The sequence below is a fragment of the Phyllostomus hastatus genome, unplaced genomic scaffold (assembly GCF_019186645.2).
Source record: "Phyllostomus hastatus isolate PE091 unplaced genomic scaffold, TTU_PhHast_1.1 phas_contig_109, whole genome shotgun sequence".
Lineage (NCBI taxonomy): Eukaryota > Metazoa > Chordata > Mammalia > Chiroptera > Phyllostomidae > Phyllostomus > Phyllostomus hastatus.
This window is the reverse complement of record NW_025333518.1, coordinates 131940-144544: the sequence shown is the minus strand read 5'-3', so window position 1 is coordinate 144544 and position 12605 is coordinate 131940. Positions and strand designations below refer to the sequence as shown.

The 12605-nt window shown below is 38.6% G+C and overlaps 1 protein-coding gene across 1 annotated transcript; it reads right to left on the bottom strand.

Moving 5' to 3' along the window:
• On the bottom strand, nucleotides 1–939 carry LOC123816792 (olfactory receptor 1052-like). Its single transcript, XM_045835985.1, has one exon. The coding sequence runs from the start codon at nucleotides 937–939 to the stop codon at nucleotides 1–3; it is 939 nt and encodes a 312-aa protein (XP_045691941.1).
• Nucleotides 940–12605: the final 11666 nt, after the last annotated feature.

Genomic DNA, 12605 nt, shown 5'->3' with positions numbered 1-12605 from the left:
TCACCCAGTACATAATTTAGTGCCAACTGCTTTTTTCAGGGCACCTTTCACATCTTTATTCCTCAAACTGTAGATCAGTGGGTTTAACATGGGGATGACAACTGTGTAGAAAACAGAGGCCACTTTGTTAGCATTCATGGAGTAACTAGAACTAGGTTGGAAATACACAAAAAAGAGTGTCCCATAAAATATAGCCACAGCGGTTAAGTGAGAGGCACAGGTAGAGAAGGCGTTGCGTCTGCCTGAGGCCGACTTCATGCGAAGGATGGTAGTGATGATGTAGGTGTAGGAGAGGAAGAGAGTGACGACACTAGCCCCCACAACACAGCTACAGGAAATGGTCAGTGCTATTTCAGTGGGGGTGGTGTCTGAGGTGGAGAGGGCTAGTAAGGGTGGCACATCACAGAAAAAATGATTGATGATATTGGAATTGCAGAATGACAATTGACTTGAGTAATAAATAAAGATGGTCATATCTATAAAACCTGCAATGTAGGCAGTGGCCACAAGCTGGATGCACACTCTCTTGGTCATGGTAACAGTATACAGAAGTGGATTACAAATGGCTACATAACGGTCATACGCCATGATAGACAGCATGACACATTCCATGTCTGCAAAAATACCAAAAAAGAACATCTGCACCACGCAAGAGTTATATTCAATCTTCTTTTGCTGAGATAAGAAATCAGCCAGCATCTTGGGAGAAATAGTGGAGGAGTAACAGACATCACAGAAAGACAAATTGCTCAGGAAAAAATACATGGGTGTGTGGAGCCGGAGGTCCTTCATGATCAGCAGGATCATCCCTAGGTTGGCGATCACAGTGATGCCATAAACCAGCAGGAAGAGTGCAAAGAGCCCCTGCTGCACATCCCGCCTGCCAGAGAGTCCTAAGAGTATGAAGTCCATAAACACAGTGCAGTTATCAACAGCCATGAATTAGGTATGTCTGGAAATCCCTGTTTGTGGAGGAAGGAAATGCAAGTGGAGGGCAAATTCATTTGACTGTCTTAGCAGTTAAACTGCTTGTTCTTTCTATTTGTCAGCCATTAGAAAAAGAGCTCAAGAATGCACGTTCTCTTTAAGAGCTCAAGAATGCACATTGACTTTCTGCAATATTTCCAATTTAATGTGAATTGATAAAATAATAATACAGCTTATGTAGAATAGGTACCACACTTTGATCCAAATAAAATCATTTTATTTCCATACCTAACTATGTAGTATTTTTTTATCTTATAGATTAAGAAATTGAAGTCCTCAGAATCAACCAAGTTGTTTTTAGAATGATTTGGTTCAGATAACCCATACCTAATTACAAGGTTGTTTCTTTTCTTGATGCAGTATAAGTGTTGTTACATTCTGTAATGGACAAAGAATTACATCTGAATAATGATGTAGTAATCCGTATGCAGGTCTGTAAAAAACCTGGTCTGACCTCATCCAATTATGTGTGCTAGTAGAGATATTTTTTAAAAAAACCTTCATTTCAAAGACAAAATATTTATAAAATATGTAAAAGTACAGGTAATAGAGTAAAAACAAAAATTGTCCAACCACCTTCATAAATAATACTGACATTTTATTCTTCATTGCCATTTATGAATGTCTTTGGAATAATGAGATTGATAAAAGTAAGTAAAAGTTTGCATAATATTTCTAACCCGCCATCAGTTTTGTAACATGCTTTAGGTCAAATAAAGATAAAAAGCTAAAGAAATGTAAAATAGAAATGAGAAAACCACAATTTAAACCTGTACCTCTTCCAGATCACAGATTTCTTTGTTGCCTGTTGTCTGTCTGCCAGAGGCTTCAGCACTGTCCCCTTAGTGACCTGGCTTATATCACCATGGCTGTGCCTGGACCCAGGTGCTGGTCTCTCAGGAACAAGGGACAGGTATAATAAGATGTTTCATCATCTGTTATTCCCTAAAGGCTGGGTAATTGAGGAAGAAACACGGGACTTGTTAAGATGTTGCTTTTGTCCTTGCCTACCTTATTGCCTAATGTTGTACTTATTTAGCAATACTACAATGACTACACTGAGCACTCTTTACTTCCAACTCTCCAAATCTTATACATGTATGTTGTTCCCATTTCATAATTTACAAAGACAATCACTCAAGTTACACACAAAGACACACATATACAAACACTCTCACATCAAACATTTTTACAAAACAAAGATTTTTGTAAATACAAAAAACTGACTATAATCACAGTGCTTAGGGAAAACTAGATTGTGGTGTCTATTATAGGATTTTTAATATTCAATAAAAAATTCTATCACAATAAATATAGCTTATATGAAAAGAATTATTATGAATAATGTCAATACTGCCCTTTTTACATTAATTTATTCATTCCTCTTTTGCTAATATCCTATAAGTTTATGGAGAATTTTTATATCATAAAATTTTGATATGAATATAATCATACATTCAAAATTTATCATAGGTATGTTCTTTAAAACAAACTCTAAGAAATGAACTTTAAGGGCATATAAATGTGACTGTAAATAAAGTCAATTTTGGCCTTTTCACCAGAGTGAGATATTTTATGTTGCTTAATAATCACCATATATTATCATATATGTTATGATACATACATCTTGAGTTGTTTCTAATAAAGTCATTATTTGATACAGAAATGGAAACCTAGAGATAATAAGCAAACTAAAGTCTTTTAGAGATTTTCACTGAATTCATAAAAATTGCTCAAAATAGGTGTTCTTTGAATGTTTTGTAAAATTTACCTGTGAAGACATCTTGTCCAGGACTTTGGTTTGTTGGAAGTCTTTTGGCTACTGCTTCAATTTCCCTAGTTGTATTCTGTCTATTCAGATTCTCTGATTCTTCCTGATTCAGGGTTGGAAGATTGTGTGTTTGTAGGAATTTATCTATTTTCTCCTGACTGTCTGATTTGTTAGAATACAGTTGTTTGTACTATTTTCTTACAACCATCTGTATTTTTTGGTATGGGGAAGAGGGATGTGTCATGCACTATTGGTGAGCTTGCAGACTGGTGCAGCCACATAGAAAGCAGTATGGAGTTAACTAAAAAAAATTAAAAATGAAACTGCTTTATGACCAAGCAATTCCATTTCTGGGAGTTTATGCTTAGTAATGGCACCAAAGGAAACAAGCTTCACTAATCTCCTAGTTCCTGGAAATAATATTAGAAGTTGCAGCACCAAAAAAGTCCTGGAGGAGAACATAGGCAGGGAAATTTCAGATATTCTAAGCAGCAATATGTTCACCTACATATCTCTTAAAGCAAGAAACATAAAGGGAAGAATAAACAATTGGGACCTCATCAAATACAAAGCTTCTGCTCAGCTAAAGAAAACAGAAAAATGAAAAGGGAACCTAGCACATGGGAAAATGTATTTGCAAATGATACCTCGGACAACGATTTGTTCTCCAAAATATACAAAGAACATGAAGGACACCACTCCAGCAGGAAAAACAACCCAATAAAAAAATGGGCAGGAGACTTCCAGCCAATATGGAGGTGTAGGTAGACACAGTGAGCCTCATCACACAACCAAATAAAGGAAACAAACAAGCAAACACAAAATACCAGAACTGACAGAAAATTGAACTGTATGCAAGTTCAACAACCAAGGAGTTAGACACATTCATCCAGTCCAGTAGGAGGGGTGGAGTTGGGTGACCAGCTGAGTTGGGCGTGGGAGGGGACAGGGCACAGCAAAAAGAAAAAAAAATGTGTTGGCTTGCAGATCCCGAATGCACTGACAGCAGCAGGCAGAACCTGGGCTCAGGGTGGCAGGGGGCAGACCCAGTGAGGTGTGCAGTGTGGGTGGCTGACCAGGCAGTCCCATATTGTGTGTAGACAAACCAGGTGAGGCTGGGGAGCAAGACAGACCCCGCAACCCAGGGCCCCGGCATGGGAAAATAAAGCTGCAAAAACACTGATTGAAAACACCTGAGGGGGTTGAGGGGCAGGGAGAGATTCCCAACCTCACAGGAGGGACACACACGTTGGAGGGAGCAACAGGGTCAGAGAATGTATACAAGCCCACCCACATGGAAATCACCACCAGACAGGCCCAATATGCTTATGGAAAATGACTGAAGGGACTGAAATCTGAGAGAGATTGGAGCAAGTGCCATCTGCCATTGTTCCCTCTCAGACCCCTCCCCCACAAACAGTGAGGGTCCTGCGACTGGGTTAACCCACCCTGGTGAACACCTAAGGCTCCAGCCCTCACACATAACAGATGCAACAGGACCAAAAAAAAAAAAATGCCGAAATGGAAGAACAGATCAAACTTCAGAGCAAATACTTTTAAGAGATGAAGAGATAGCCAACGTATCAGATGCACAGTTCAAAGCACTGGTGATCAGCATGCTCACAGAATTGGTTGATTTTGGTAGCAAATTAGATGAAAACATGAAGGCTATGCTAAGTGAAATGAAGGAAAACATACAGGGAATCAATAGTGAAGGGAAGAACACTGGGACTCAAATCAATGGAGTGTGGACCAGAAGGAAGAAGGAAACAATCAAAAAGAAAAGAAGGAAGAAAGAAGAATTTCAAAAAAAAAAAAAAAAAAAAAGAGGAGAGGCTTAGGAACATCCAGATCATCTTTAAATGTTCCAACATTTGAATTATATGGGTACCAGAAGGGGAAGAGGAAGAACAACAAGTGGAAAAGTTATCTGAACAAATAATAAAGAAGAACTTTCATAATCTAGTAAAAGAAATAGACATTCAGGAAGTCTAAGAAGCCCAGAGAGTACCAAAGACGCTGGACCCAAGAGGGAAAACACCAAGGCACATCATAATGAGATTATCCAAGATTAAAATGGAGAGAATTCTAGAAGCAGCAAGAGATAAGGGGACAGTCACCTACAATGGAGTTCCCATCAGACTGTCAGCTGATTTCTCCAAAGAGATCTTACAGGCAAGAAGGGGCTGGAAAGAAGTATTCCAAATCATGAAAGGCAAGGACCTCCATCCAAGATTCCTCTATCCAGCAAAGCTTTCATTTAGAATGGAAGGTCAGATAAAGCACTTCTCTGATAAGGTCAAGTTAAAGCAGTTCATCATCACCAAGCCCTTTTATTATATGAATTGTTAAAGAGACTTATCTAAGAAAAAGAAGATAAAAAATATGAGTAGTAAAATGACAGCAAACTCACAGTTAATAACAACCACACTTAAAACAAAAGCAAAAGCAAACTAAGAAAACAACTAGAACAGGAGCAGAACCACAGAAATGGAGATCGCATGGAGGGTTATGTTGGTAACAGGGGAGTGGAAGGAGGAGAGAGGGGGAAAAGGTACAGATAATAAGTAGCATAAAGGGTAGGTAGAAAATAGAGAGGGGGAGGGCAAGAATAGTATGGGAAATGTAGAAGCTAAAGAACTTATGACACATGGAGTTTAACAAAACAGGGGAATGTGGGTGGAGGGTGGTGGGCAGGTTGGAGGAGTATGAAGGGAGGAAAATGGAAACACTGTAATAGCATAATCAATAAAATAAAATAAGATGAAAAAAATTGAAAACAAGCATTCAAACAAAAAAATGGGAAAAAGGCATGAATTGAGAATTCTCCAAATAGGACATACTGAGGGCCCAGAGAAACATGAAAGGATGTTAGCCATCAGAGAGGTGCAAATTAAACCCATAATCAGATACCAATCCACACCAGTCAGAATGGCCAACATAACGAATCAACAAACAAGTGCTGGTGAGGTTGTGGAGAAAAGGAAACCCTAGTGCACTGCTTCTGGGATTGCAAACTTCTGTAGTCACTCTGGGAAACACTAGGGATTTCATCAGAAAACTAAAAATGGAACTGCCTTTGGAACCAGCAATTTCTTGCTGGCATTATGCACTTAGAATCCTGAAACACTAATTCAAAAGAACCTATGCACCCCAATGTTCATAGCAGCACAGTTCACAATAGCCAAGTGCTGGAAGCAACCTAAGTGCCTATCAGTAAATGAGTGGATCAAAAAATTATGGTACACTTACACAATAGAATACTATGCAGCATACAGAAAGAAGGAGCTCCTACTCTTCACAACAGCATGGATGGGTCTGGAAGCATTAAGCTCAGAGAAATAAGCTAGGTGTTGAAAGACAAATACCATAAGATCTCACCCACAAGTGGAACCTAATCAACCAAACAAACAAGCAAACAAAATATAACCAGAGACATTGAAATAAAGAACAAAGTGTCAGTAACCAGAGGAAGGGGAAAGTGTAATAATGCAGTAAAATAGGGGAAGGGTCATCAATGAACATACATAGAGGACATATGGGCAAAGTCAAAGGATGGTAAGATCGAGGATGGGAGGAGGGGATGGGTGATGTTGGTGGGAGTAGTGGGTGAAAATGGAGACAACTGCAGTTGAACATGAATAAAAAAAGAAAGTACTCATATTTTGAATAAGACATATTTGCTTAAAAATATAATAATAATTTATACACAAAATGACAAATTATCACAGAAATATTCCTTAAAAGTTGCTCTATTATTTTCCAAGAATATACTGGACTTTATTGCAGACAAGGCAGCTCTAGACCTAAAACTTTTACAACAATAAATTTCTGAAATTTCTTAGAATCTAATGGTGCATACATAGATTTCCTTTTTGGATAAACTTTTGGATATGTAATGTACATGATATTATTTAAATGATAAATATATAGCGAGATAAATTTAAAATAAATAACCTTGTAACCAAGACAAAACAGCAAATAGAACACTACCAGAATCAGCAAGCTCATCCACTCCAGGAAATCCTTTTTGAAAAATATTTTATTGATTTGTTTTTAGAAAGAGGGGAAAGGAGGAAGAAAAAGAGGGAGAGAAACATGTTCTGAGAGGGAAACAGCAGTTCATTGCCTCTTGTACACTACCCCACAGGATACTGAACTTGCAACCGGGCGTGTACCGTGACTGGGAATCAGACTGGTGGGTTTTTATTTTGTGTATGACACCCAACAAACTGAGACCCACTGGTCAGAGCACCAGAAATCCTCTTAAGTCACTAGTCTCTTCATCCAAAAGAGTAATTGCATTCTTTATTATTATCACGGTAGAATAGTTTTTGCACTGACCACATGCAGACACGTAAAGTATGTTCTGCTGTCGGCAGTTATACACTTATTCATATTGTGCATTCAGTTGCAAAGATGGATCCCATTGGTGTAGAGCATTCTTTTGTACAACTATGTTGTTATTTATTGATCTACTTTCACCAGCATGAGAGGCAGTGGAGTTGTTTTCTCTTTTGTTATTACCAATAATTTTAGTGTGAACACTCTTGTAACACCCTTTGGTAGACACAAACAGCCATTTATCTTGCATATAAAACTGGGAGTTGAAAATGTGTGTGGGTGTGTATTTAACATTTAGATTTAGTAAACATCATCATATAGTTTTGTATGAAGTCTGACAATCCATCTGGCCGTAACACACTACCCTTGTGTGAGTGCTTTGTTGAACATCCTCACCAATAAATAACAGGATCTTTTCCTTTCACTGTAGCAATTATTTTGAGTGTTTTTTATTCCTGACAACTAACAAAGTAGAATATTCACTTTTATAAAGTGTGTCTCACAGCAAAAATTCAGAACTGAAGGCCTGCTCTGAAGTAGCCCAGCCTGATGGTGGTGGGACTCCTGCATCCCAAACTCTGTCTGTCTGCTACCACTGCCACTTCTGGTTCAGGTCCAGTTGGCCTACAGCTGTAAGGTATCCCATTGGTATGAGTGTATTCCCAGCTGTCTACTATTGGTCAGCCATGCCCAGTGGGTACGTGCACTGATAGGCTCATGTTAATATAATCCAGAATGCAATAACTTGAATAAAGAACTAAGATGATTCAGTTTCAGCCCCTCATTGACAGAGTGGAACCTGAGGTCCAAAGAGAAAGAGTGGTTTTCTTAAGGCCACAGGTAGAGTGAGATGGGAGGAGACACTTGGACTGAATGGTGTTGTCATTGCCTCCGCAGCTCAGAGCGTTTCTACAGGAGATTTCAAGCTCAGTTGAGTATGCTGCCCTTTCATATGGAGCCTCGGGCTTATAGCTATCATGGGAATTATGTCTGTTTTGATTTAACAGATTTCCTAACCAGATGTTTACCACACAGTGCTATTTGGTTGGATGATTGTACATAGACAGTAACTGTCATCCCTAGCAGTGCTTGTGTTTGGAGGTATTAATGCCTGAGCAGAAATAAGGAATGATAGTTCACTCACTAGTCTTACAGTGAAACAGTGTTACAATATGTGACACTGATTGATTACACAAAATTACTGAAGGAGACTATGGTCTGGGGCCAGAGATGGGAAGGGAAACTACAGATGGTGAGATGACAGTGTGGTTATCATCTGGGGAATGAACCCTACTGAAGTTAGGTCTGTAAGCTGAAAGATAGCATATCAACTGTGTCAGGAAAGAGTCCAGCCATTGTTAATATAAGAACAGATTGTGTCACATCAATGTAACCTGTCAGCCAAAGAGAGTGGACTGGAATGCTCATGATTGGACAATGACCACTTACCTGCACTAGATGGAGTAGTAGAAGCCACTGAGTGAGCATGTGTGCTGTGTGGCCAACACATTCAAAATGACTGAGCAAGTACAGCAAAGAATCTGAATCAGGTTTGATGTGAAGTTGAACATTCCTGTATAAGCTGTTGGGATGGTTCATAAGGCCACAGGTATGGGAAATTGGTGATTGGCAGCTTCATCACAACAATGTGTGCCCTAGTGCACCATGTGGCTGGCAGGGTTATTTCACTAAACATCTGATCACCCGGGTGACTAAGAGCCCCCCGCCTCCCCCCCCCCAGCCCTGAAGTGGTGCCCTGTGACTCTGCCTTTTCCCAAAACTAAAATCAGCTTTGAGAGGGATGAGATTTAAGACCTGCAATGAGATCCAAGAAAATATGACAGGGCAGGTGATGGCTACTGGGAGAACTGTGGGAGGTCCCAGGTGACTATTTTGAAGGGGACTGAAATATCATTGTCCTGTGTGCAATGTTTCTTCTGTCTTGGATCTTCTTGAGTAAATGTCTCTATTTTTCATAGTCCATGGCTGGATACCTTCTGGACACACCTTGTACACCTCAGGTGAGTTCGAGTAGAGGGAGAGGGGATGGAGTAGTGAGGGAAGCCTTCTGATAGTGACAATGTATGTTGGGTTATGATCTAGATTACAGTACCCTTTATTGCAAGAGAAGCTATTTTTCCAAAAAGGGACTTGTCTATGTAGATCTGTGCTGAGGTCCATCTCTGGTCAAAGTGGGATTTCAATAGAAACATTGGAATGGTAACCTAAGAGTGAAGAGAATCAAAGGCTTTTTTCTAAATACTGAACAGAAAATGTTCAGAGTACATGAGTTCATTGTAATATATAAATATTAGTTCCTTTGTAGCTAATTATGCCATTATAGTCACAGTCCTTGGGACAGGGACAAACTGAATACCATGAAATGAGTAACTCTGGGATTAATGATCCGAACTCATTTCTTGGCAGTGTGGGGTCTGGGCTTAGACTAATAGAGTGGGTCCTTGGATTTGGCCTGCATATGGGAATGGTGTGGCAAGTGTAGGTGGCCATGAAAAAACCTCCACTCAGGTCTAAGAGTGAAGGCAGGGTCAGGAAAAACAAGTTCTGAGGTGGATGGCAGAGAGCCCCACCCCCCCTGAGGCTAGGATGTACACAGGGATGTGACTGTGGGTTGAGCAGGCTCTACTGCAGATGAAGGTGGATCCTGGAGTCTTCATTCCATGACATGAGTCCAGGAAGGGCACAGTCTCTTCTTTCAGCACCAGGACCTTAGCCCCTGATGAGCAGATGGTTGGCTCTGTAGGATCTTAGAAACTGTCTTCAAGAATCATAAATGTCTGAAATTATAATATTTCTCATCATAATACATATATTAAGTGTGTAATGAAGAAATGAGGAAACTGAGGCTTAAAAGGTTTACATGCTCTAAGGTTACTCAGATAACAAGGAAAGGATTTATTTCTCCTTTTTTCTTTTTTATTGAATTTACTGAAGACGGGAAAGATTTGGACAGATTTGAATTCAGGTATGTGTCACTTCTAATTCCAGTTCTTGTCTTAAAAAAATCTAAATGTTATTGTTGTCGAAGTTCCATTTTCTGCCTTTCTCCCCCACTCTTCCCCACCACCTCAGTCATCCCCGCCTCCTCCCCTGTTTTCATTCCACTTTGTTTTTGTCCATATGTCCTTATAGTTGTCCTTGTAAATCCTTCCCCCTACCCCTTTTAACCCTCTACCCTGTCCTTCTGGGAACTGTCAGTTTGTTCTAGTTCTTATTTTAACCATTTGATCATTCCCTTAAAATGAAAATAAGACACAAAGAAGAACAAACATTCAGCTTTCCTGTCTATGTGTAAAAGCTATCATTTCAGTATCTTTTATTTTAAAGATTTTATTTATTTTATTTTTAGAGAGGGAAGGGAGGGAGAAAGAGAGAGAGCAGAAACATCAATGTGCGGTTGCTGGGGGCTGTGGCCTGCAAGCCAAGCATGTGCCCTGACTGGGAATCGAAACTGCAATGCATTGGGTCACAGCTCGCACTCAGTCCACTGAGTTTCGCCAGCCAGGGCTCATTTCAGTATCTTTAAAGAAAAAGTTAAGGAAAAAAGCATGGGATATTTTTTTACTCCTAAACATATATGAAAATTATGACCAACAAATCTAATTTTACACAACATAAATTGATATGAATACATTTAATATGCTTTTAATAAAGTAATTGAGAGTGGAGGGGGTTTGGACAAAGATTGAGAGGTCCTGATGTATTAAATATTCCATGAACAAAAACAAAATTATTTGGTATTATAAAAGAAAAGAGATAAGAGTAATAAAGTATGTTTGTCTTTAAACTCTCCCCAATCAGTAATTCAATGTAAGTTACCTGTTAAAAATTGCATGCTTTTAATGTACTGTTTTATTCTTATAAATGCTTCAGTGCTTGGAAGCATGTGACACTCAGGACTTTTCATACACTGTAGGCAGAGATAACACTATGGATTAAGACCCAAATGGAAAGTCTTCTATCACCCAGTACTCCATCCTTCTGAACCCAGAAAAGAACGTTACCTTGTTGCCTTCCTGACAAAAGCATAAAAAAAAATAAGCACTCATTGGAATCTGAAGTTGTGTTTCATTGTTCATAGGTAGTAATTGTGAATTGACTGCAAGGAGAACACAAGAAATTAATTTAATTAAGTTACTGGAATAGGTTGACATATTCAGAGATGACCAAGGTTAAAGTTGTGTGTAAAATATGGTTCCAGTTTATTTCACAGGCAGAAAACAAATGTAAATTGCTACAAATGAAATACTATTTTTCCTTATTTTTCAATTGAATACATATTTTTGTTTATAACTATACCTTTACAATTTAATCTGTATCAATTGGGCAATTCATTTTTTAAACTTTTGTTTTAACCAATGTGGAGCAATGAGCACATGAAGATGGAGTTTCCCTTTTCAGTGACCTTGAGGATGTTCTGATGTTACTAAGCCTAATTCCCATTCATGCTTTTCTCTAAATTTATCAATAGGGTCATGTGTGTTCTCCACAGTGAGAGAAGAAGGGAAATTCATAGGCTAATGTGAATACTCTGAGGTGCAGTATGAATCTAAGCTCCTGGTCCTTTGGATATTTGTTAATAAATTTGGGGCAGATTGATGAGAAATAGAGGATCCAGAAAGTTCTCTATATGTGATCTCTGTGCCTGAAACTTATTCAGATTAAGCTGAAAGACAAGGAGCACCCATAAATTTTGTCTAAGATGAACATATTAGAGTAGAATAAAATATAGTACAGAGAGTATTGTAATTCAAAAATATTTTGCATAACTTTTCCAGAGGATGGGTGTTCATTCATTCAACAAATGTATTTGAATAACATCCTGGAACAGCACATTGTCAATAGCAAGGTAGAAATATTTGTGAACAGGACAGGAAAAGGTCTAGCATTTATGCAAATTTCTGTTTGAGCTAGAGCTCTTTTTAAAAAATTCTTACTTACTTACTCACTACATATAATTCTAAGTGGTATGATGAAATATTCATAGGGTAATACAAGTGCACAGGAACAGAGAAAAACATATTTTAACACTTAAACTCCTTCAGAATGAGCAAGTTTATTGTATACATTGTTGAAGAAAAAATGGAACCTTGGGAGAGTGAGTTGAACTGACATGGGTGGAAGGGTTGCTCTGCCTGAGACGTCTCACTGGGACTCACCCAGGAATAGAGAAGGAGGCATAAAAAATCCTCTTTGAAAAACATTAAAGTAAATGTATTACTAGTCTCCCTTAGCTGAAGGAGAAGATTATGTTTAATAATGAGTGCCCCTTACATTCCATTTAGGCACAATAATCAATAATGAAAAATATCTAAAAAGGGCACTGGAGAGCCAATGGATATGTATGTCAAAATGCTTAAAAATGGAACTTCATTTTGACCCAGCAATTCCACTGCTGGGATTATACCCTAACATAACTGAAACACCAATTCGAAACTACTTATGCACTCCAATGTTCATAGCAGCAAAATGTACATGATCC

Excerpts from the sequence above, each read along its gene's own strand:
- LOC123816792 (XM_045835985.1), bottom strand. The coding sequence starts at position 939 with ATGGCTGTTGATAACTGCACTGTGTTTATGGACTTCATACTCTTAGGA.